The following is a 25,154-nucleotide window of genomic DNA, read 5'->3' on the forward strand; positions in this document are numbered from 1 at the left end:
CGGTAAGGCGTCGGCCCCATATACCGAGGGTGGCGGGTTCAAACCCGGCCCCCGCTTAACTACAACCAAAACATAGCCGGGCGTTGTGGCGGGCGCCTGTAGTCCCAGCTACTCGGGAGGCTGAGGCAAGAGAATCGCTTAAGCCCAGGAGTTGGAGGTTGCTGTGAGCTGTGTGATGCCATGGCACTCTACCGAGGGCCATAAAGTGAGACTCTGTCTCTGTAAAAAAAAAAAAAGAGTAAAAACGAGTCACTGGTGAGACTAAAAAGATTTATAAGTTTTTTTCCAACAGGCTGAATTTCTTTAGAGCTGGGTCCTGTCATATTTATCTGTGTCTACCACAATGCTTGGCGCCAAACATGGAATTTATATAAATTTTCTTTGTAATCTTGGCTAAAAATGAGGGTTTCATCAGTAACCTGGGGGGAGGGTAGATAAGTCTTTAAAAGGCCTTTGATATTCTATTTGTTGGAAAAATAAATGGGTGGGCGGCGCCTGTGGCTCAGTGAGCAGGGCGCCGGCCCCATACACCCAGGGTGGCAGGTTCAAACCCGGCCCCGGCCAAGCTGCAACAAAAAAATAGCCGGGCGTTGTGGCGGGCGCCTGTAGTCCCAGCTACTCCGGAGGCTGAGGCAAGAGAATCGCGTAAGCCCAGGAGTTGGAGGTTGCTGTGAGCTGTGTGACGCCACAGCACTCTACTGAGGGCAATAAAGTGAAACTCTGTCTCTACAAAAAAAAAAAAAAAAAAGAAAGAAAAAGAAATGGGAAAAATGAAGTTGACAAAGTCAATACTCAAACTTATTCCTTAGTAGCTGTTAACACCTGATTCGTCTTATTTTTGTCAACGTTTAAAATAATAAATCTAGGACGTCATTGATGTAGGTTTAGAACTCATACGGCGATATTAGATATATCACACTTTGGGACGTTTTATTTCTAAGCAACAAGCAAAGGGAAGAAAACGACTGCTGTGAGCTAAAGCCCTAGACAACTCGGTGACCTCAGGATCATTGGACCACGGCGACATCCTCGTTATCCAATCGTAGGGAAGTCCGGAGAATACGCTCTCTGGATTGGTTAGAGGAAACAATTCTCCAGGTTTATTCAAGAGGCTTGGGCTAACACGGTGGTTCCCACCTGTAATGCTAGTACTGTGGGAGGCGGAGGCAGGTGGATCGCCTGAATTCAGGAGTTTGTACTAGCCTGAGCGAGAGCCAGACCCATCACCCGGGTCTCAACTAAAAATAGAAAACTAACAGGGCGTTGCGGCTGGCGCCGTCCTGTAGTCCCAACTACTCGGTAGACTGAGGCGAGAGGATCTCTTGAGCCCCAGAGTTTGAGATTGCTGTGAGCTATAACCATACGAACTCTACCCAGGGAAATTGGGTGAGACTCTGTCTTAAAAAAAAAAAAGAAATAAAAGAAAAGACTTGGAGCAGGGCTCGCCCGGCAGCGCCTCTGGCCAATCAGGGAACGTATGAGGGGGCGGGCTTTGCCGCAGGAAGGTGGCAAACCTGGGCGGGTCAGACTCGCCCGCCACAATGGGAGGGGCGGGGCCTTCAGCCGCCGGGTCCCGGCTAGCTGGGAGGTCGGGCCCGCAAGCTCGCCGGTTGGGCGGGGCCGGCGGGTCTGGGCGGGGCGAGCGGTGTCAGCGGCGAAGCCGGATGCGGGCGGCACCGCGGCTGCTGCTGCCCTGGGGATGGGCGGAGCCCCAGCCGCTAGTGCTGGTGGCCGCCGCCGCTGCCGGAGCCGGAGCCCAAGCCGCCTCTGCTCCCTCGCGTCGCTGCTTCCCGGGGCGGCGGTATGCTGGGGAAAGGGGTAGTTGGTGGTGGTGGCGGCCCCAAGGCGCCCAAGCCGTCCTTCGTGTCGTACGTGCGCCCTGAGGTGAGGGGACGCCGCGCGGGCGGGGCGTCTGGCTGGAGCGGCCCGGGAGAGGGGCGAGGGGAGCCCCTTCCTCACGGCGGGAAGGGCGGCGGGACGCTTCCTGCCTGTGTGCGGGGAACCATCAGTTCCCCATTGGGGCTCTCAGGCGTTTCGCTCCGGGCCGGGGTGGGGACCCCCTGGAGGGCAGGCAGGTGTTGGAACGCGGGGCCCAATTTGCCGGCTACCCGGTGGAGGGGCCTAAGCCCAGAAGCCACTGGGTCCTGGAATGGCCCTGGGTACTCTGGGTACACGGTGGGCACCTTCGAGAGGAGAAGGGCGGGGGGTCAGGCCCATGTTTGTCTTGCCCTCGGATTTTCTTGGTGAGCCTTGAGAGAGCTCGCTTCTCTCAACTGCCTGCTTCTAAGTGCCGTTTGATGCCACTGGCGAGATACTGTGCACCTATTCCCGCCTCCCTTCAGCGCTGCCAGGAGAAACTGTGGGTCGGCCCTGGCCTCAGCCAGCCTCTGCCTCTCCCTTATGAATTCTCCCTTGTCGCTTCTTTTCCTTTTCACTTCACCCCACTCAACATTATCCTTTCCACCCTTTCTTCTTGTTCTCCTGGAATTTTGCTGTCAAGAAGTTCGTTCGTTCATTCATTCAGAAAATACTTTTGAGCTCCATGCCCCTGGCAAGACAATGTTCTAAACGCTTGTGGTGTACATAAGTGAACAGAACAAAGATCCCCTGCTCTCCTGGAGTTTGAGGGGAAGAGGAGAAAGGGTAAACCATAGATATAATACATGAGTAAATTGTATGTTGTATTAGGTGATAAACATCATGAGAATGAAGAGGCAACCTTTTTCTCTTGGGAAGGTGGCATTGTGAGCCAAGTCTTAAAAATATAGGGTATCTGATGGAAGAATAGTCCAGGTAGAGGGAACAGCCCTCAGGTGAAGGCCTTGGTGTGGGAGTGTGGAGGGTTAGAGGAGTGGCAAGAAAGCCAGAGTGTCAGAGGCCCATTGGGTGATGGGGAGGAGGTTAGAGAGATCAGAACCTATAGGCTACTCTGAGGGCTTCTTAAGCAGTAGGTTCCTAATCCACTGCCTAATTAGATGCCTTATCATGCCTTATCACCTTTCTGAAGGTGTTTTCTGCCCCCTTCTGTAGAAGTACCACTAAATTCATTGTCTCAGATGTCTTCCCTAGCAGGTTGGCTATGGATGAAAGGTCTTTTTTTTTTTTTTTTTTTTTTTTGTGGTTTTTTGGCCAGGGCTGGGTTTGAACCCGCCACCTCCGGTATATGGGACCGGCGCCCTACTCCTTGAGCCACAGGCGCCGCCCTGGATGAAAGGTCTTAATCAGGGACTGCTTTTGTAAGTCTTCCTGGGGCCTAAAGCCTTTGCATATGTTACTTTAAATTCAAGATGTGTTTTCGCCAGTGGAATATATATATTGTTTTTTTTGTTTGTTTGTTTGTTTTTTGAGACAGAGTCTTGCTCTGTTGCCCTAGGCTAGAGTGCAGTAGCATCAGCCTAGTTCACAGCAACCTCAAACTCCTGGGTTCAAGGGATCCTCTTGCCTCAGGCTCCCCAGTAGCCTGTACTACAAGTGCCTGCCACAAAGCCCAGCTCATTTTTCTATTTTTATTTATTATTATTATTAGTAGTAGTAGTATTAGTATTATTTTGAGATAGTCTTAAGCTGTCACCCTGGGTAGAGTGCTGTGGCTTCATAGCTCACAGTGACCTCCAACTTGGGCTCAAGTGCTCCTCTTGCCTCAGATTTTTTCTATTTTTAGTAGAGACGGGGGTCTCGCTTTTGCTCAGGCTGGTCTTGAACTCATGAGTTCAAGCTGTCCATCTGCCTCAGCCTCCCAGAGTGCTAGAATTACAGGCGTGAGCCACAGCACTTGGCCCATTGTAACGCCCTCCCACTCCCTTTTATTTGAGACAGAGTCTCGCTGTGTCACCCTTGATAAAGTGTGGTGACACCGCAGCTCACAGCAACCTCAAACTCTTGGACTTAAGCCAGTGGTTCTCAACCTTCCTAATTCTGTGAACCTTTAACACCATCCAAAGGGGTCGTGACCCACACGTTGAGAACCGCTGGCTTAAGTGATTCTCTTGCCTCAGCCTTACAGTAGCTGGGACTATAGGTGCCCTTTTTGTTGTAATTGTCATTGTTGTTTGGCAGATGCAGGCTGGGTTTGAACCTGCCAGCTCCAGCGTATGTGGCTGGTGCCCTAGCCGCTGAGCTACAGGCGTGGAGCCCATTTTTCTATTTTTAGTAGAGGCAGAGTTTTGCTCTTGCTCAGGCTGGTCTCAAACTCCTGAGTTTAAGGGACCACCCCACTCCCACCCAGACCTCCCAGAGTGCTAGGGTTATAGGCATGAGCCATTGTGCCTGGGTGAGAATATTCTTGAAATGGGTCTTATTTTTAGTCCTAATTAAAAAATACAATAGAAACTGTAGGTTGACCACTGAAAGTACTGAAACAAACTGGTCAACATACAAGGGTGGTCAACAATTAGGTCTCCTATACTGTCTAATCTGTGAAAATTAGGTCAACCTAAGGAGGTGATTAACATAGGAAGGTGGTCAACTATGGAGGTTCTGCTATATAAACCACTTCCTCTGTCAGGGTTATCTTAAATTTTCAGCAGGCCTTTCTTGCAATATCACCTGTAAGCAAGATGGACAGTTTCTCTTTGTGTCTTTTTTTAGAGTCCAGGTTGAAGTACAGCTGATCTTTAACCACTCCTTTTCAGCGAGTTTAAAGTATAAGTGGAAAGTCTTCTGAAATGTGTCTGGAGTTCAAGAATGTTCAAATTTTTCATCCACCAAGTGCACATGTTGTAATTAGACATGTTTTCCCACTTTGCCCACAGTGCCTGATATGTTTCCTTTGAGGGATAATTAGAGAAGGGAGTGGTTCAGCTCCAAAATAAGCCTGAAGTGGTCACATTTTTCAGATCCTTATAGTTGGCAGGGTTTTTTTTTTTTTGTGTGTGTGTGTGTGCGCATTAAAATAATGCTGTGCACACACTATGCTTCTTTTTTTTTTTTTTTTGTAGAGACAGAGTCTCACTGTACCGCCCTCGGGTAGAGTGCCGTGGCATCTCACGGCTCACAGCAACCTCTAACTCTTGGGCTTACGCGATTCTCTTGCCTCAGCCTCCCGAGTAGCTGGGACTACAGGCACCCACCACAACGCCCGGCTATTTTTTCTTTTTGTTGCAGTTTGGCCGGGGCCGGGTTTGAACCCGCCACCCTTGGCATATGGGGCTGGCGCTCTACTCACTGAGCCACAGGCGCCGCCCCACACTATGCTTCTTTGTTGTAGTTTGGCTCAACATATTATGTAACAGAGGATAAAGTTCTGATCAAAATTGTGGATTTTTTTTTTGAGATAGAGTCTCACTATGTTGCCCTCAATAGAGTGCTGTGGCATCACAGTTCACAAGCAACCTCAAACTCTTGGGCTTCAGCTGTTCTCTTGCCTCCGCTCCCAAGTAGCTGGGACTATAGGCGCCCATCAGAACACCTGGGCTATTTTTTTGTTGTAGTTGTCATTGTCGTTTAGCAGTCTTGGGCCAGGTTTCAACCCGCCAGGCCCAGTGTATGTGGCTGGTGCATAACCACTGAGCTACCGGTGCCGAGCCTGTGGATGATTTTTTTAACTGTAAGGGTAGGAAGGAATGAAAAAGTAATTTATTTTTAAGTATCCAGCTTTTGCCAGATATCACATTATGGGAAATGCATGTGAGTAGCATTGAAGTGTAGCTTTGTGCCTTGTCATGACAGCCCTGGGTCTTATAGCCTTGAGGCTCCCCAACTTTTGGGAAGAGTTCTTTAGAACCCTTTTCTGAAGATTGTCCTCTGTTGTTTCTATTCTGCTTTTCCCCATATTGCCTTCATCTTTACTACCTTTAGTCTATGTCTTGCTACCATTTATATCTTTGTATGGCTTTTACTATCTGCGAAATCATAGTTCCTCAGATACCTGTTTGTTGGTAGATTGAGCTGCCAAAACATTTTCGCTTTATAATGTAACGATACCTGCACCTGCTGAGAGGCTTGTTCTTCTGCTGATTAGATGGATCTTGCAAGGTTCATTGATGGTGGCCTTTAATAGGCCAAAGAATCTATTAAGAGTCGGTACTTTGTGTGTTAAGAACAGAAGTGTTTGTATTTGAAGATGCTGCTTTAAAACATGAGTTCTTTTTTTTTCTTGTGTTTGGAAAGGATTGGCATTGGACAGCCTAAAATGAAGGGTGGTAGTTAACTGCAACTTTTATAATTGGATCTCTGCCAGAATAATATAGACTCATTGTCACAGATTCTCTTAAAATAGTGAATATGACAGTTAGAAACCTGAACCAGAATTTAGTACCTTTGATCATGTTTTGTAAACTGCTCAGAGGATTACATATTGGCAAAGCTAGTCAGTGGGAAGCCAAGAGCTCTGAAGGTTCAGATTAACAGAAGGGAGGGATCTGGTACCATCTTGGTGGTACCTGATAGCTGGTATGTAAAAACATCTCAGCACCCCCACCTCTGGTCAGCCATAGCCACATGGTAGAAAGGATGTCAGTGCCTCTGTGAGAGATGCTGATCTCTGCTCTAGGGAGGGATCTGGTTATATTAATAGTTTGGGGCCCAGATCTGCTTTCTTGTTAAGTGAAATGCCTATTTGAATTATTATTTCAGAAACCATTAGCACACATTATAGAAAAACAAGATATAGATATGCAAAAAAATTTGAAAGAAAAATTTGAAAACTTATTTATTTATTTTTTTTGTAGAGACAGAGTATCACTTTATGGCCCTCGGTAGAGTACCGTGGCCTCACACAGCTCACAGCAACCTCCAACTCCTATGCTTAAGCGATTCTCTTGCCTCAGCCTCCCGAGTAGCTGGGACTAAGTGCCCGGCTATTTTTTGTTTGCAATTTGGCGGGGGCCGGGTTTGAACCCGTCACCCTCGGTATATGGGGCTGGCGCCTTATTGACTGAGCCACAGGCACTGCCCCCAAAATTTGAAAACTTATTAGCAACTTGAAGTGTGTTCTGTCAGTATATGTGTAAGGGTGTATGTATGGGTTTTCAATTTTTTTTTTACCAAAATGGGGTTAAAATTGCTAGTCATATTTTGTAATCTTCTCTTTTCACAAAAGTGTATATTGTAAAGATGTTTCTATGTTAATTGTTGACTCACAGTGTCTTTTTTTAATATTTTTAAATTTTTTTTATTTTACTTATTATTATTATTATTATTTTGTAGAGATAGTCTCACTTTATCACCCTTGGTAGAGTGCCATGGCATCACAGCTCACGGCAACCTCCAACTTCTGGGCTTAAGCGATTCTCTTGCCTCAGCCTTCCGAGTAGCTGGGACTATAGGCGCCTGCTACAACACCCGGCAATTTTTTGTTGCAGTTTGGCTGGGGCTGGGTTTGAACCCACCACCCTCAGCATATGGGGTTGGCACCCTACTCACTGAGCCACAGGCGCTACCCTCATTTTTTTTTTTTTTTGAGACAGAGTTTTCACTATGTTGCCCTCGGTAGAGTACTGTGGCATCATAGCTCACGGCAACCTCCAACTCTTGGGCTCAAGCAATTCTCTTGCCTAAGCCTTCCAAGTAGCTGGGACTACAGGCACCCACCACAATGCCTGGCTATTCTTTGTTGCAGTTGTCATTGTTGGTTAGCTGGCCCAGGCCGGGTTCAAACCTACCTCCTTCAGTGTATGTGGCTGGTGCCGTAACCACTGTGCTACGGGCACTGAGCCGACTCACAATGTCATTTTAAGTTAGACTTATTTTCCTCCATAGAAACATACTGTGATGAGAAGTCAGGTAACAAATACATAGAAAGTAGAGTTTTAAATGTTTTTCTACTTAGTTATCTTTGGTGTTGAATGACAATTCTGATTCTTCTAGACTATCCGTTCCATGCTTAGTTACTTTAAAAGTATCAAAGTAACTGGTTTGATAATTTATAGCGACTAGAAATGCTTAGTGACCAGTGACTGGTCCCTGAACCTTGTACATAAAGGACCATAGGTGGTCTTAAGAGAAAGTTCTGAATTAATAAGAGCCTATTCCATTGTGCTAAGGGAATAAATTTAAATAAAAGCTTCAGGGTGCTCGTGTGCCCTATATAAGTGACCAGACAAAATTTAGTCCTCATTTAAGACTTTTTCTTTTGGTGGGAAGAAGTACACTTATGTATTTTTTCTGGACATATTTTTGTGGGTAAATGCAGAACAAAAATGAATAATTACTAATATTGATTAGGCTACTTCTGTGGCTCAGGAACTATGAGTATCTCATTTCATCCTTTCAACAATCTGGTGAAGTTAATACTATTATTACCTACTGATTTTTGTTTTAGATGAGGAAACAGTCTTAGAGAAATTAAGTAACTTGTTCCAGGTCACAGATAAACAACGTTTAGTGCCAGGGTTTGAACTAGGACAGTCTGACTCCAGGGCTCATTCTCTTAGCCTTCTATTTACAAATGTAAGGAATATTACTAGTGAAGTATGCTTGTATCATGACTGGCCTTTGCACACTAGAGTGCTTTCTCATTGGTGTTCACTAGTACCATTTTCCTTCTTAGCTTTTGTAAGATTATCAACCTGTGACTGCTGAGCAGATACAGAGACCTCTGGGCTCTTTGAGTCTCAGAAGTGGTGTTTTCCAAAGATATAGTTAATTAGTTCAACAGATATTTATTCAGCTGTATGCCAGGTATTACTCTAGGTATTAAGTGGGGATATATCTCAGTCTACAAAACAGATGCAATTATTGAGGTGATTTTTTTTGTTGGATAACTAACTTTGATGACTTTGGTGACTAGATAGATGACAGGAAGAAGAGATTGGCATATCCTAAAACAGACCTCCTAGCCTCAGTCCTAGCAATAAAAATACTTTTAAAAGCAAAGTTTAGATCTATTGCTTTAAGAATTTGTAGCTTTTTCTCCATTTCCAAATATTTTTTTTTGAGACGGGGTCTCACTTGGTCCCCCTCGGTAGAGTACAGTGGCATCTTAGCTCGTAGCATCATCAAACATTTGGGCTCAAACAATCCTCTTGTCTCAGCTTCCCAAGTAGCTGGGACTATAGCTGCCTGCTACAACCCCTGGCTATGTTTTTATTAGAGACAGGGTCTCGCTCTAGCTCAGGCTGGTTTTGAACTTGTGAGCTCAGGTAGTCCACTCACCTGGGCCTCCCAGAGTGCTAGAATTACAGGTGTGAACCACTGTGCCTGGCTCCAAATAATTTTTTAGTAGAATTTTTCCTTGAGTGTGAAGGTCATTGATAATGATTTAATAGGCCATCAGGAGACATAAAAAGCTCTTCCTAAAATGATCACTTTCTTAGCTGTGGCTTTAGCCTGATGATCTGTCTAAAGCTTCTGCTTTTTCTGTCCTCCTTATACTTCCTGTGGCATCCCCCTGGGTCATATCCAGCTCCACACAACTTCTGCAGATGAAGCATTAGAAGGCATCATGAGGCCCTTTCAAACAACACTTCCTGCACCCTGATCAAACAGCTACCACGTGACAGCCACTGTCTTAAAGCCACATTCTCTTCTGCACCTTACTTCCATCTCCAATCTTTTTTTTTTTTTTTTTTGTAGAGACAGAGTCTCACTTTATGGCCCTCGGTAGAGTGCCGTGGCCTCACACAGCTCACAGCAACCTCCAACTCCTGGGCTTAAGCGATTCTCTTGCCTCAGCCTCCCAAGTAGCTGGGACTACAGGCGCCCGCCACAACGCCCGGCTATTTTTTGGTTGCAGTTCGGCCGGGGCCGGGTTTGAACCCGCCACCCTCGGTATATGGGGCCGGCGCCTTACCAACTGAGCCACAGGCGCCGCCCTCCATCTCCAATCTTAAAATCAGGTCTACTGTCAGAATTTTTTTTTTTTTTTTTTTGTAGAGACAGAGTCTCACTTTATGGCCCTCGGTAGAGTGCCGTGGCCTCACACAGCTCACAGCAACCTCCAACTCCTGGGCTTAAGCGATTCTCTTGCCTCAGCCTCCCAAGTAGCTGGGACTACAGGCGCCTGCCACAATGCCTGGCTATTTTTTGGTTGCAGTTAAGCCGGGGCCGGGTTTGAACCCGCCACCCTCGGTATATGGGGCCGGAGCCTTACCGACTGAGCCACAGGCGCCGCCCTACTGTCAGAATTTTAAACTGTAAGACTGTGTATTTAGAAGTTTTAAGTTCAAAATCTTTTTCCAGACATCTTCAAAAGGATGCTGAATATTCTTGTAATACTTACACTTTAAGCTATCCTATGTGACAGTGTGCTTTAGAGAATTTTATTTTATGGAGCCAAAAAAATCTTTTATCACTATGCAAAATATATGCCTTATTATTATGATAAAGACTATGTGACAGGCTCACTGCCTGTAGCTCGGCAGCTAGGGCACCAGCCACATACACCAGGGCTGGAGGTTTGAACCCGGCCCAGGGCCTGCCAAACGACAATGACATGTACAAAAAAAAAAAATAGCCAGGCGTTTGGCGGGTGCCCACAGTCCCAGCTACTTGGGAGGCCGTCGCAAGAGAATTGCTTAAGCCCAAGAGTTTGAGGTTGCTGTGAGCTGTGACTCCATGGCACTCTACCAAGGGCGACATAGTGAAACTCTGTCTCAAAAAAAAAAAGACTTTGTGATAAAGTTGCAGAATTTGGAATTTAGAAAAGTAAAATGACTTTACTATACTGTGGTGCCTAACCAACCAAAGCAATGATCCCATTTTTAAGTATGTCTAGGCTTTATCCATGGGTGTGTCTCTCATATGATTGCAGTTGTGATATGTATAAAAATGTATGACCTACATGTCATTGTCATGTTTGAAGATGGTACCACTAAACCATGTGGATAGAGCATATACCTTGAGTTGTTTTTCCAGCAGAAAACCACTCTTGGTTTCTTATCAAGTCATGCTTGTGACTTCTGATGAGTGTGTGTGGGTTTTTTTTTTGTTTTTTTTTTTTTTTGAGATGACAAGGAGCGCAGTGGATTTGCAGCTTTGACAGGAGAACATGGGGTTCAGAAAAGCGCTCAAACTGAGACTATGGCTTTGTTAGCATTATGCCCCCAATAACTGCCCCCAATTTGGGAACTTACGTGAGGTTCAATAAATAGAGGTAGACATTCTGGGTAGATGGAGTTTTGATCAAACACAAGTTCAGCAACACTGATCAATCAAGGTTGTCTCAGCTCAGTACCCAAAGTTTACTCTCAATGAAGCAGGTTTTATGGTGAATGGGTGCTGTACAGAAATGTCTTCTAAGTCTTTAGAATGAATAGTTTAAAATAAACCTCTTCAGATAGGCTGAGAGGTAGCATTGAACTGGAATAATTGTTTGAACCTCGAATCCTCTGTTGCTTTGGGAGAAAGTAGAGGGTAGGTAAAAATGGAGAGTGACTCTAGGAGGGGGTAAAACTGTCAGATGGAGTGATCCCTAGGGCCTCTCTCTCCCTTCCTCTATTCATTCACTTCTGCATACCTTGTGTTTCATAGCTCTAAGGAAAGCAAAAACTTGTCAGTAGCTCTTCAACCTAGGTATGAATAAGGTCAGTTCTTTTAAGTCTCTGTTTCTACCTGAAAAATGGGAATAATAATATTGATTTTATACAATAGGTATATATGAACATTTGTGAATGTTAAATGTAATTACACATGTAAAGCCCTTGGCAGTTACTTGGCGTAGTTAGCATTCAATAGCATTCAATAGATAGACTGTGTTGTTCTGTGTATTGGAAGTTGTTGGTCAGAGCCACTTGCATGATTTCAGAAAGTGCTTAATTATTAATCCTAGACTAGAGAAATCTTTCCCTGCTAAGGTATTATCAAAAAGGGAATATTTTGTTGTTGTGATTGTTGCCATGCTATCATGCAAGGAAAGTTTATTGTGTGGTAACTCTTTCTTAGAATATTTTTCGCTATCTCTGAAAGTTTCTTTTCCTCTTTTCTTTGTTCCTTTATACATTTGATAATGACTTGATTATATTTAAAACTCCAACCTAATGAGAATGCTTACTTATTGCCTGTTTTCACTATTAACTTTTAGCCATTGACATTTTGCTAGTTTCATCGGGTGGACTTATTTTTCTTTTTCCCTCTTTCTCATTCTAATGAGTTTCTCTGTCAAAGGTTAAATTGTGTCCATTTTCACATCTGTTCAATGATTCACTTAAGACAAGTAAAATTGTAACTAGGAAAAGTAAAATTGAATTGTCTCTGGAGTAGTAACTCTGTTTATCTATATCAAAGGCAGTTGTAAGACCATGCTGTTTTGGTTTCATATTTAAATGTTTTTCCTACAATAATAGTCATTGCTTTTCTCTCTTGTGCCCTGTCCTTCGTCATTTCCTATAGACCCCTCTGGTGGGCAGCCTTTCAGAGGTGGCATCCCAAGCTTTCACTTATTTGCTTTTTGAGAAGGAAGGTGTTTCAGCCCTAAGAAAGGAAGGGCTTATGTATGGGTGGGGGCAAGGGAAGGCCTGGCCAAAATGATGAAATATGTTTAAGACTAACAAGGGAGGCTTGGTGCCCGTAGCTCAGTAGTTAGCGTGCCGGCCACATGCACGGGGCTGGTGGATTTGAACCCGGCCCCAGCCTGCTAAACAAACAAACAAAAAATATCCGGGCATTGTGGCAGGTGCCTGTAGTTCCAGCTATAAGGGAGGCTGAGGCAAGAGAATCGCTTGAGCCCAAGAGTTTGAGGTTGCTATGAGCTGTGATGCCATGGCACTCTACCTGGGGTGACATAGTGAGACTCTATCTCAAAAAAAAAAAAAAAGACTACCAAGGGGAAGGTTGTGATTGTCAACCTGTTTCATACAATGTTTTTGTTTTTATTAACAGTTTTAAAATACCAGAGAACAGGGCGGCGCCTGTGGCTCAGTCGGTAAGGCGCCGGCCCCATATACCGAGGGTGGCGGGTTCAAACCCGGCCCCTGCTGAACTGCAACCAAAAAATAGCCGGGCGTTGTGGTGGGCGCCTGTAGTCCCAGCTACTCGGGAGGCTGAGGCAAGAGAATCGCTGAAGCCCAGGAGTTGGAGGTTGCTGTGAGCTGTGTGATGCCACGGCACTCTACCGAGGGCTATAAAGTGAGACTCTGTCTCTACAAAAACAAACAAACGAACAAAAAAAAAAAAAAAAAAAATACCAGAGAACATCTTGAAGTGAATGAGCCCAGTTTTTCTTTTTTCTTTTTTTGAGACAGAGTCCCACTAAGTCTCCCTGGGTAGAGTGCCATAGCTCACAGCAACTTCAAACACTTAAGTGATTCTCTTCCCTTAGCCTCCTGAGTAGTTGGGACTATGGGCACCCACCACAACACCCAGCTAGTTTTTCTATTTTTAGTAGAGATGGGCTCCCACTCTTCCTCAGGCTGGTCTTGAACTCCTGAACTCAAGCAGTCCACCCAACTCGGCCTCCCAGAATGCTAGGATTACAGAGGTGAGCCCAGTTTTTCCTTTCCTTTTTTTTTTTTTTGAGACAGAGTTTCACTTTGTCACCCTTGGTAGAGTGCTGTGGTGTCATACCTCAAACTCTTAGGCACAAGCGAGTCTCTTTCTTCAGCCTCCTGAGTAGCTGGGACTACACGTGCTCACCACAATGCCTGGCTATTTTTTTAGAGATGGGTCTTGCTCTTACTCAGACTGGTCTCAAACTCCTGAGCTCAGGCAATCCACTTGCCTTGGCCTGTCAGTGCTAACTATTCCAGGAATGAGCTACCGTGTCCAGCCAAGCCCAGTTTTTCAAATCAAAATTTTCCTCTGCTCCTACCTTTTCTCCACATGTAAAATCAAATCCCTTAAGATCAACTCCCCAATGGTTCTCTGTATTTGGGAGAAATAATGATTCCCCTTACTTCTGTCTCCCCATGAATATGTGCCCTCTATCTATGCAAACCACTAGGAATGGCTCTTTCCTCAGTGGGCCAGTCAGGACATCTTGTTAGTTAAGGAAGAAAGTCGGGGTCTCTGGTCCTGGAGATGAGTTGTTTGGCATCACAAATACCTCTTTTTTTATCTTCTGGGGACTCCTGGGCTGGGGGCTCTGTGTTTATGCTTGGTGCCTTCTGCTTTGCTCCAAATATGGTCTGTTAGCCCCTCTTTTTCTCACCCCATACCTACCTACCTGTCTTCTGTCTGTACCACCCAGCCCAGCCCAGCCCCACCCCATCTTGCTTAGTTTAGCTTCATGTTCAATTGCCCAACTAATCCCTTTATGTTGCTTTACTTTCTGGAGAAGAGGAGTAGCCAGTGTTTTCCTTTTTGTTTTAATGATTGCTGCCTGCTATTTGCTGAGGGAAGGTGATCTGTGAGTAGCACCTGTGGTTCAGTGGGTAGGGCACCAGCCCCATATACTGAGGGTGGCAGGTTCAAACCCGGCCAAACTGCAACAAAAAATAGCTGGGCGTTGTGGCGGGTGCCTACAGTCCTAGCTACTCGGGAGGCTGAGGCAGGAGAATTGCCTAAGCCCAGGAGTTGGAGGTTGCTGTGAGCTGTGACTCCATGGTACTATACTGAGGGCGATCAGGTGAGACTCTGTCTCTAAAAAATAAATAAATAAAATAAAGGTGATCTGTGTTAAAAGGATGACAAGGAGGATCCCTGCTGTACCCATAAGTTGTACTTGAATTAGCTCAGTAAGTAAGCAGATACAATCCAGGTGGCAGACAGAGAAGGGCTAGGGGCCCTTTGGGGTATGTGAAGAGAGGTCCTTGGTGTAGTGTAGGTGTGGCTGTCACTGTTGCTGGTGGTATAACAAAGGGACAGCTGAGAAATAAATTAATCACAGTAGGAGTCTGGGAACGCAAACAAGGTGTCCTGACCTTGTGGAAGAGACTTTGATTCTAGAAGTTTCTGATCTTGGCTCAGCCCTTTGACAATGAGCTTAGACATGTGACCCTACCTTTCTGAGATTGCTTCTTCTCATCTGTAACATGTAAATAGGCATCTTCCCTGTAGGCTTGAGGCTGAGAAGACATAGCCATGTATATCCAGCTCAGGACCTGACATGTGGTGATACTTAGCATCTGCCAGGTACTCATGTTATTAATAATAACTTGAACTAGAAGATTCTTTGAGCAACATTTTTGTGTATCTACCATTTGCTAAACACAGTGTTAAAATCAGGAATCCAAAGAAATGGTCTGTACTCAGGAGTTTCACATTCTGTTGGGGAGATGGCAGATTACCAGAATGCCCGCTGCAGAACCCACGGCAGCATCTGGTCTCATGCAAAGGCTGTGTAATACTTGGAAATGTTGGCATTAATGTGGGATTTGGTGTGGGAGGAGAGAGAATGTAGGGGGAGGCAAGAGGTACAACTTGAAAGGCTCATAGGTGTGTTGGGACTGGGGGTTGAAGCATCTGTCCTCATCCCTAATACAAGGTGTGTGGACAGGTGTGTGACCTAGTAGTCCTGAGGAATGGCATCCAAGCCGTACTGCTAGACATGCAGGAGTATTTCCAGGATCCTTTAAGGATTCTTTCTTTCTGTGACATGCTGCTTTGCCATTATGTCAGTCTGGCCCTTTGTGAGCCCATGAACTCCTCATTTGTCCCCTAGCTCCTTTTGTCATCTTCTTGCTCCAGGGCTTTCCCAGCTCTTCAACTAACCCAGTGTTTATAGCACAGTTCTGGAGGAGGTGGTGGAGGGGGAGACACAGATGGCAATGCCATGTGTCTCTGCAGCTGCTCTTAGTCACATCCGTTAGCTTAAATTATAAGACAATGACAACCCCATAACTGCCACCTGACACCTTTCTACTGGCACTTATATGAATCCCAGCACAACCATCTTTACTTTCAATATAATGTGGTAGTTAAGACCATGGCTTTAGAATTAAGCAGAGCTCTGCTACTTGCTAACTGTGAATTTGACCTTGGCATTTAACTTCTCTGAACCTCTGTTTCCTGATGTGTGAAATGTGGGTAATAGGGCGGCGCCTGTGGCTCAGTTGGTAGGGCGCCGGCCCCATATGCCAAGGGTGGTGGGTTCAAACCCGGCCCCGGCCAAACGGCAACCAAAAAATAGCCGGGCGTTGTGGCAGGCGCCTGTAGTCCCAGCTACTCGGGAGGCTGAGGCAAGAGAATCGCTTAAGCCCAGGAGTTGGAGGTTGCTGTGAGCTGTGTGAGGCCACGGCACTCTACCGAGGGCCATAAAGTGAGACTCTGTCTCTAAAAAAAAAAAAAAAAAGTGAAATGTGGATAATAATAATAGTATCTGATGACAACTACAACCAAAAAATAGCTGAGTGTTGTGGCGGGCACCTATAGTCCCAGCTACTTGGGAGGTTGAGGCAAGAGAATTGCTTAAGCCCAAGAGTTTGAGGTTGCTGTGAGCTGTGACGCTACGGCACTCTACCCAGGGCAACATAGTGAGACTCTGTCTCCAAAAAAATAAAAAAATAAATAATAATAATAATATTTGGCTCACAGGTTGCTCTTAGTCTTAAGTGAGGCAATCCATGGAAAGCTGTTAAGACAGTACTTGGCCTGTAGTAAATGTTTATTAAAGCTAATTATTGTAGTTTCTATTATTCCTTACCACCCCAGAAGCTGTAGCTGTGTATGTATATGTTTTCTCGTGTGTTTGTTTTTTGGGCCATCAGTATAGGTCCTGATGGTGACAACACTTGATTTGACCTTCTCTTCAGCATTTTCTTCCTTGGTACTCTTTTTTTTTTTTAAAAACAGAATCTCAATCTCAACTCTGTTGCCTTGGGTAGAGTGCTGTGTTATCATAGCTCACAGCAACTTCAAACTCTTGGGCTCAAGCAATCCTCTTGCTTCAGCCTCCTGAGTGGCTGGGACTGTAGGCACTGACCACAATGCCTAGGTATTTTTTAGAGACAGGGTCTCACTTTTGCTCAGGCTGGTCTTTAACTCATGCAGTCAATCTGCCTTGGCCTCCCGGAGTGCTAGGAGTACAGGCATGAGCTAGCACACCTGGCCTTCTTCCTTGGTACTTTTGGAGGCATGTGTCTGGAGCCAGGGATGCTATCCTTCTCATAGAACTATCCATACCCATCATGGGTACCCTCATGATTTACCCAGAAGGCCTCCCTTCCTGCACAATTTTCTTTTTCAGTGAATCGACTCATGGATTTCCTTTCTGTTCTCCCAGTATCTTCTCTTGTGTCTCAAGGGCTTCTAGGAAGATGTAGAATTTGGGCAGCATGTTAAGTCTAGAACTGAGACCTCCAATTCAGCTTGGCTTTCTTTTCCTTTTAAGTCAGCCTTTCCAGTTTCTGTTAGTCCCACCCTCTTACCCTAGTCATCTATGCTCCAAACCATTCACAGTCCCCAGGGCACCCTTTGTGGGAGCCTCTGTGGTAATCTGTCTTCTTTTCCGTGGCCACCTCCTTCATTTCCATGGCCACACCTCCCCATCTGTACCATGGCCAACTCCTGCTGCTGTTGCTTTGTGATGGTATTCTTCCACGTAAGTGCTCTCCACTCCCCTGCCCCTTCCACCTATCCAAATCCTAAGGAACTTTCAAGCCTCAGCCAAGATCTTACCTTCTTCTTGTTTTGTTGAAAGAGAGCATTAGCTTGGATTTGGGAGGCCTTGGGGTCTGGCCATTTCTTTGCTGTGGGCCCTTGAGGGAGCCTCTTTACCTTGATAGGCCTCATTTCCTAATTGATAAAGGGTTGGACTAGGTAAGTGTAAGTAAGTGGTGTTTTTTTTTTGTTTGTTTTTGAGACAAAGTCTCACTGTGTCACCCTTAGTAAAGTGCCGTGGCATCACAGTTCACAGCAACCTCAAACTCTTGGGCTTAAGCGTTTCTCTTGCCTCATGCTCCCAAGTAGCGGGGACTACAGGCACCTGCCACAACGCCTGGTTATTTTTTGTTGTAATTGTCATTGGTTAGCTGGCTCAGCTGGGTTCGAACCCGCCAGCCTGGGTGTATGTGGCTGGCACCGTAACCACTGTGCTATAGGCGCCAAGCCTTTTGTTTTGTTTTGTTTTGAGACAGAGTCTCACTATGTCACTCTTTGTAGACTGTTGTGGTGTCACAGCTCATAGCAACCTCAGACTCTTGGGTTTAAGTGATTCTCTTGCCTCAGCCTCCCAAGTTAGCTGGGACTACAGGCACAACACCCAACTATTTTTTTGTTGCAGTTTGGCGGGGGCTGTGTTGGAAGCTGCCACCTTTGGTATATGGGGCCAGTGCCCTATATATATAGTTGTCGTTGTTGTTATTGTTGCTTAGCAGGCCTGGGCTGGGTTCAAACCCCCCAGCCCTGGTGTATGTGGCTGGCACCTTAACCGCTGAGCTACAGGAGCTTCAATGGACTAGGTAAGTGTTTTTAAGCATATTTTATTCAAATAACTGGTTAGAGATTAGGATATGTCCTGGGGGGGGCATCTATAGTAGGAATCTGCATTCTTTCATATCTTCAGCTAATTGTGATCTTCCCCTTATCCCCTGCTGAGAACTGTTCTTTCTTTTTTTTTTTTTTTATTTTTTTATTTTTTGTAGAGACAGAGTCTCACCTTACCGCCTTCAGTAGAGTGCCATGATGTACACAGGACTCACAGCAACCTCTAGCTCTTGGGCTTCCGCGATTCTCCTGCCTCAGCCTCCCAAGCAGCTGGGATTACAGGCGCCCGCCACAACGCCCGGCTGAGAACTGTTCTTTCAAGTGAGATTTTATATGAAACCCTAGAATAAGGAAGGAAAAGAAGGGTTGTGAGGAGTGGAGTTTGAAAACATACAGTGAAGGCTAGGCTCAGTGGCTCATGCCTGTAATCCCAGCACTCTGGGAGGCTGAGGCTGTTGGCTTGCTTGAGTTCAGGAGTTTGAGACCAGCCTGACCAAGAGTGAGACCCCATCTTACCAAAAATAGAAAAACTAGCTGGGCATTGTGGTGGGTGGCTGTAGTCACAGCTATTAGGGAGGCTGAGGCAAGAGGATCACTTGAGCCCAAGAGTTTGAGGTTGCTGTGAGCTATGACGCCACAGCACACCACCCAGGGCAACATAGTGGGACTCTATGTGTGGGACTCTCAAAAAAAAAAAAAAGGAAAAGAGATAAAAGAAAACACCTGGTGACGTCTAGGGCCCTTGCCCTTTTAGGTTCTTTGTATTCTTAAGTCTTCCCCAGAACTGACATTCACCTTTTTTTTGTCCATGGTGTACATTATCTATAGCTCTGGGTTCTTGGTGATGCAGTTGAGTATTTGTTCTTTATTCCTTCTGTGTAATTGCTATATGTCTGTGGGGCCTGTTTTTCCAATAGAACCATAAGCTCCAGGCTGGGCACAGTGGCTCATGCCTATAATCCTAGCATTCTGGGAGGCCAAGATAGGCGGATTGCTTGAGCTCAGAAGTTGGAGACCAGCCTAAACGAGAGTGAGACCCTGTCTCTAAAAAATAGCTGGGTGTTGTGGTGTGTGCCTATAGTCCCAACCACTCAGGAGGCTGAGACAAGAGGATCCCTTGAGCCCAGGAGTTTGAGGTTGTTGTGAATTATGACGCCATGGCACTCTACCAGGGCTGACAAGTGAGAGACTCTGTCTCAAAAAAAAAAAAAAAGCAAAACTGTAAGCTCCCTGAGGTCAGGGCTGTAGTGCCAACTCTGAGGTCAGTGTGGCCTCAGTAAGTGCTTCATAGACTATGGCCTTGGAGTTGGTGACACATGAGATCCATTCCAGGAGAGGACCTTAGAAGGTGACTGGTGGGAATGTCGTTTATAGGCTCTTTTTTATTTCTCTTGGTGAGTGTGATTTATATTTTAGGTTGAGAATTATGATAGGCCTTTAGTGTGATTGCTAACTTTACCCTCAGTCTTATTTATTTATTTATTGAGACAGAGTTTTACTTTTGTCACCATCAGTAGAGTGCTGTGGCATCACAGCTCACAAGCAACTTCAAACTCTTGAGCGCAAGTGATTCTCTTGCCTCAGCCTCCTGAGTAGCTGGGACTACAGGCGCCCACCACAACACCCAACTATTTTTTGTTGCAGTTTGGCGGGGGCTGTGTTGGAAGCTGCCACCTTTGGTATATGGGGCCAGTGCCCTACTCACTGAGCCACAGGTGCCGCCCAACCAAGCCAATTAATTGTTTGGTGAGGTCAGACCTGTGGGGTCTGAGGCTTACTCTGCTATTTGGGTCTTCACATTTCTTCTCTAACATGAATTTTTTTTTTTTTTATTAGGGAGCATTCAATCCAGTGTTTGGATTGTTTGAAGGCCTGGTGAATGCCTGTTGACAGTGATCCTAGGGAAGAATCATGAATGAGTAACGCTTTCACTACTCTTCAGTAAATGATGAACTGTCAAAACAGAGTTAGGAATTTAACTTGCCTCTTAAAGAGCAGTTACTCCCTTCCTGGGGGTGGGGAGTGGGGTGGGATGGGATCTGAGTCCCAGAAAAAAGCAGTGAATGTAAATGTGAAAGGATTTAGAATGACCAATGAGTATTGCTTGGCTGTTAGAGCTGTGCACTGTCAAAGGTCACTGCCCTGTTTGGCTGTCCCGGAGACTTGTTATAGTTGACAGAACACTTGATGGTAATTACTTTGTAACAGGAAAAAAGTTTAAGACTGGTGGGTGCCTAGGATTGGGGACAGTGTGGGCATGGATAAGGGTCAGTGAGAAGGGACTAATAAGTCAGCTTTGGCATGAGGTACTCTGCCTTAAAATCTTTCCTTTGGGGGTGATGGAAATGTTCTAAAATTGTTGTATAACTCTGAAATACTGAACATCCTTTCATCACTTTATATTATTGAACATTATATGTATTAAGTGCTTTAATTGGGTGAATTGTATGGCATGTGAATGATGTCTTTTTTTTTTTTTTTTTAAACAGAGTCTCACTTTGTCACCCTGGTAGAGTGCCGTGGCATCATAGTTCATAGCAACCTCAAAATCTTGGGCTCAAGAGTTCCTCTTGACTCAGCCTCCCAAGTAGCTGGGACTATAAGTGCTGCTATAATGCCTGGCTAACTTTAGAGATGGGAGTCTTGCTCTTGCTCAGGCGGGTCTCAAACTCCTGAGCTCAGACGATCCACCTGTCTCAGCCTCTCAGAGTGCTAGGATTACAGGCGTTAGCCACTGTACCTGGCTTGTCTTTTTTCAGAGACAGAATCTCACTCTGTCACCTAGGTAGAGTACTGTGACATCATAGCTCATAGGAACCTCAAACTCTTGAGCTCAAATGATCATCTTCCTTTAGCCTCCTGAGTAGTTGGGGCTACAGGCACCCACCACAATGCCTGGCTAATTTTTTCTATTTTTGATAGAGACTGGGGTTTCATCCTTGCTCAGGCTGGTCTCGAATTCTTGAGCTCAAGCAGTCCACCTACCTTGGCCTCCCAAAGTGCTAGGATTACAGATGTGAACCACTATACCAGCTGAATGATATCTTAATAAAGCTTTTACTTAAACAAAGTTCAAGGATCATTAAAAGTATCAGAACTTGGTATCAGAATGCCTGATAATGAGCTCTGCTTCACCATATATTTAGCTCTGTGAACCTGAGCACCCTTAGAGCTTCGTTGGCCTTACCTGTAAAGTGGGGATGAAAACACCTTTACAGGGTGGCACCTATGGCTCAATGGGTAGGGTGCTGGCCTCATATACCAAGGGTAGCGGGTTCAAACCTGGCCCCAGTCAAACTGCAACAGCAAAAAATAGCCAGGGATTGTGGAGGGCTCCTGTAGTCCTAGCTACTCATGAGGCTGAGGCAGGAGAATCGCCTAAGCCCAGGAGTTGGAGGTTGCTGTGAGCTGTGATGCCACAGCACTCTACCAAGGGCAATAAAGTGAGACTCTGTCTCTAAAAAAAAAAAAGGGCGGTGCCTGTGTCTCAAAGAAGTAGGGTGCCAGCCCCATATGCTGGAGGTGGCGGGTTCAAACCTAGCCCCGGCCAGAAACTGCGGGGGGGGGGGAAAAAAAAAAAGAAAACACCTTTACAGTCGCTGTCAAGATAAATGACATGTGACTTATGAAAGTGGACATAGGAAGAACTCCAGCACATTATATTTTTGTGTTTTTAAGTTAGACCTATATCTTTGTGAATATTAGATGCTTACTCTGAAATGCTATTTCAGCTAGCTCTATGAAATGCATACAGGTCAAGTACATGTAACCCTAATCCCTAAATCTGAAATCTGAAATGTTCTAATGACATTTCCTGTGAGCAACACATCAGCACTCAGAAAGTTTTGGATTTTGAAGCATTTTGGAGTTTGGATTTTCAAGTTTCAGGTTAAGGAAACTTGACCTGTACTTCTTAAGGCTGAGAGTTGATTTCCTTAATGAGTGAACAATAGAGCGCTTAAAACCCAAGTGCCTGGCTGCCTCTGTGTACATGGTCTGTTACCTTGACACTAGACAGAGGTTGTTGGTTAGCCTCTTACTGCATGTCTGCCTCCCTGACTTTGCATGCTGTTCTCTTGGTTTATTGTCAGTGTAATTGTTGCCTGTAACTGCCAAAGGTAGTGTGTAATTAGTGGAATAGAGCTAATTCAGCAGCAGAGCTGCCATCTTGTCATGTTTTGAGATTGCAGAATGAGCCTGCTTGTCCGGCCAGCTCTCAAGGAGCCAAGCCCCTCAGGCTAGATGCGGAGAACCAGCAGCCCCTGGGAATCAGCTTCAGGAAACAAATGCCATTTTGATTTCTAGCTTCCATTTTGATTACTAGAACTGGATAGTAGATGTATTCATTCAGTCTCTGTCTGTATGCTCAGTAAGAAGGCTTCAGATGTAAAGTCTGGCTTGAATATGCCCCTACCCTGTTGATGAGACTGGAATGTATCTCAGGAAGCCAGCTGAGGAAGGAGTGTGACAATAATTCGGTAATACCTGGCACTAATCATATACTTAGGTAAGAATTTTTAATAGAGTGACTAATTTTTTTTTTTTTTTGAGATAGTGTCTCACTCTGTTGTCTAGGCTAGAGCACTGTGGCATCCTGAGCTCAAGGGATCCTCCTGCCTCAGTCTGCCAGAGTCCTAGGATCACAGACATGAGCCACCATGCCCAGCCAACAGAGTGATTTCTTTGAATCTCTCAAGAACTATTCCTAGGATTGAAGAATATGACCAGCATCAAGAATTATTTGTTTCTTTGTATGGTTTTCACGTATCCATTCTTTCAGTAGACTTATTGACAATTTACTATCTGTCAGGAATTATATGCTAAGAGCTGAAACTAAAAATCTGTAACGGTATAGCCTCAGCCCTTAGTTTGTGTTATTTGTTGGAGAGATAGTCAAAGTAAGAGACTTGCAGCACAGCATGGAGAGTGCTGTAATGGAGGCATATGCAGACTGGTTTGGGCATCTGTCTAGAAAAGGGGCACCTCACTGTTATAGCAGAGGGGGGTTGGATCAGAGAAAGCCTCACAGAGGATCTGAATTTATGGACAGTGAGTTAAATGGAAGGACCAGAGACAGTGGGCGGGGGATGCCTAGTGGATGCACTGGGGGCCAGACTGAGGCAGTGCACCTGGTAATCAGGAGCACACAAGGTGGGAGATGATGGTGGCCTGAAGTCTGAGAGAGGGACAACAGGGGTGGACAGATGTGGATGGGGATTTGGTGCTGCTAAGAAAGAAGAGCACAGGGTGTGAACGGCAGGGAGTAGTTAAGAATAACTCCTAGCTTTCTGGAGGGTTGGACCTGAGCCAGAGCCCAGAGGAGTGGGTTTGGGAAGGAAGGGGTGTTGATGAGCCGATTCTGAAGTCTAAATTTGGAGGATCTGAGGGACATTCCAGTGTAGGTGGCTAAGACCCCATTGAGGTGTCCAGGACTAGACCTCTGAAGACACATCTGGGATTAAGAGCTATTTGGGTGTTATTAGCCTAAACTGTTGAATCTCTTTAGTGGAAGAACTTATTCAGGGAATACAGAACATTTGGGAGGTAAGAGAACCCGGTCCAGGAAGGAAACTTGAGCAACAACAGCCTGAGAGAGTGTTGGCCATTCTGCCTAGAACTAATTTCTGTTTATTTTCAAATCTTAGTATAAATGATACTTCCTGAGGGTAGTAGTCTTCTTTAACTCTTTCTAAATGCAGCCAGGTGTTTCAGCTGTGTTCGAGTTATAGCCCGTACACCCTCTAACGTAGCACACATCTTTATTAATGCTGGTAGTTTTGTCAGACTCCCATGTACTCTGGGAAGGTAGGAGCTGTGTGTTTGGTGCACCTGGAATAGAGCAATTTAGTAAATGAGAATGTGCGGGAACTCAAGGGGAGGGGACTGTGTCCTGGAGGAGGACATAGTCAGCAGGGAGAGGCAAGTTGGATTGGGGTTGAAAATATGGCTCTAGTTAAGTAAATCAAGGCTTGAGGTCTTGGTTCTCTCAATCTGGCTCAGTCTTGTTTTCTTCATATTTAAAATGAGAACAATATACTGGTAGTTAACAGCTGTGAGGATTAAATGAGATAATGTGTAGAGATAGAGTCTTTTATAGGCTTTTAGTACTATGGCACTGATTACTCAGTATTCCAATTATTATTATCATTATTATTGTTATTATTATTATTATTATTATTTTGGTGGTTTTTGGCCAGTGCTGGGTTTGAACCCGTCACCTCTGGCATATGGGGCTGGCGCCCCATCCTTTTGAGCCACAGGCGCTGCCCTTCCAATTACTTTTTGTCTGAATTTCATGGGGGCTAAAGTCAGTTTGTATTTTTTTTATCCCCAGTATTTGGTAATTTAGAATATTCAGGAGCTGTTTATTGAAATAAACATATTGGAGATGGGTCATTTTGCAGCTCTGAGTAATCAGACACACAACTTGAATGTTGACTCAGGCTCATTGGAGCTCTGTGATTTGGGGCCACTCCTTCTCAGAGACATTGTTCTGAGAAGAGAACAGATTGACAGTTTTTCCAGTGCTGAGCCAGCTGTATGATGTGGGTCCCAGTAGGTGTGTCTCCTTTGGGTCATAAGCCTGCTAAAGAATGAGTGGCAATGCTTAAATTCTCATATCTTGTCTGGCCTAGACATTGCCAAAATAGGAGTGCTTCTGGCTCAGCATGGGTGAGGTTTTTAGAAGTTCTCAATGATATGGGGGTGGTGGCAATTGCTGGCTCTGGGAACTATTGATACAGTGGGACCCTGAACAGATGTCATGAGCGCCTTTTGATCTGTGGGGTAAAACTTGAGAAAACTGGAAGACTTTTCATGTCTTTATCCTTTTTTAAAATTAAAACAAACAAAAAGAGTAGCCATAACATTGGCATAAACATTGAAACAAGGAATTAACAAACAAAGTCCAGCCCTGA

General features: G+C 45.2%; 1 protein-coding gene across 1 annotated transcript in view; it reads left to right on the forward strand.

Moving 5' to 3' along the window:
• Positions 1 to 1,636: 1,636 nt before the first annotated feature.
• Positions 1,637 to 25,154, forward strand: part of MTMR12 (myotubularin related protein 12) — a 99,240-nt gene continuing 75,722 nt past the window's right edge. Inside the window, exon 1 of the mRNA XM_053592610.1 lies at positions 1,637 to 1,884. Coding sequence (XP_053448585.1) covers positions 1,804 to 1,884 — 81 coding nt within the window. The 5' untranslated portion in view covers positions 1,637 to 1,803. The remainder of the gene's footprint in view (positions 1,885 to 25,154) is intronic.

Source organism: Nycticebus coucang, chromosome 1, assembly GCF_027406575.1.
Source record: "Nycticebus coucang isolate mNycCou1 chromosome 1, mNycCou1.pri, whole genome shotgun sequence".
Taxonomy (NCBI): domain Eukaryota; kingdom Metazoa; phylum Chordata; class Mammalia; order Primates; family Lorisidae; genus Nycticebus; species Nycticebus coucang.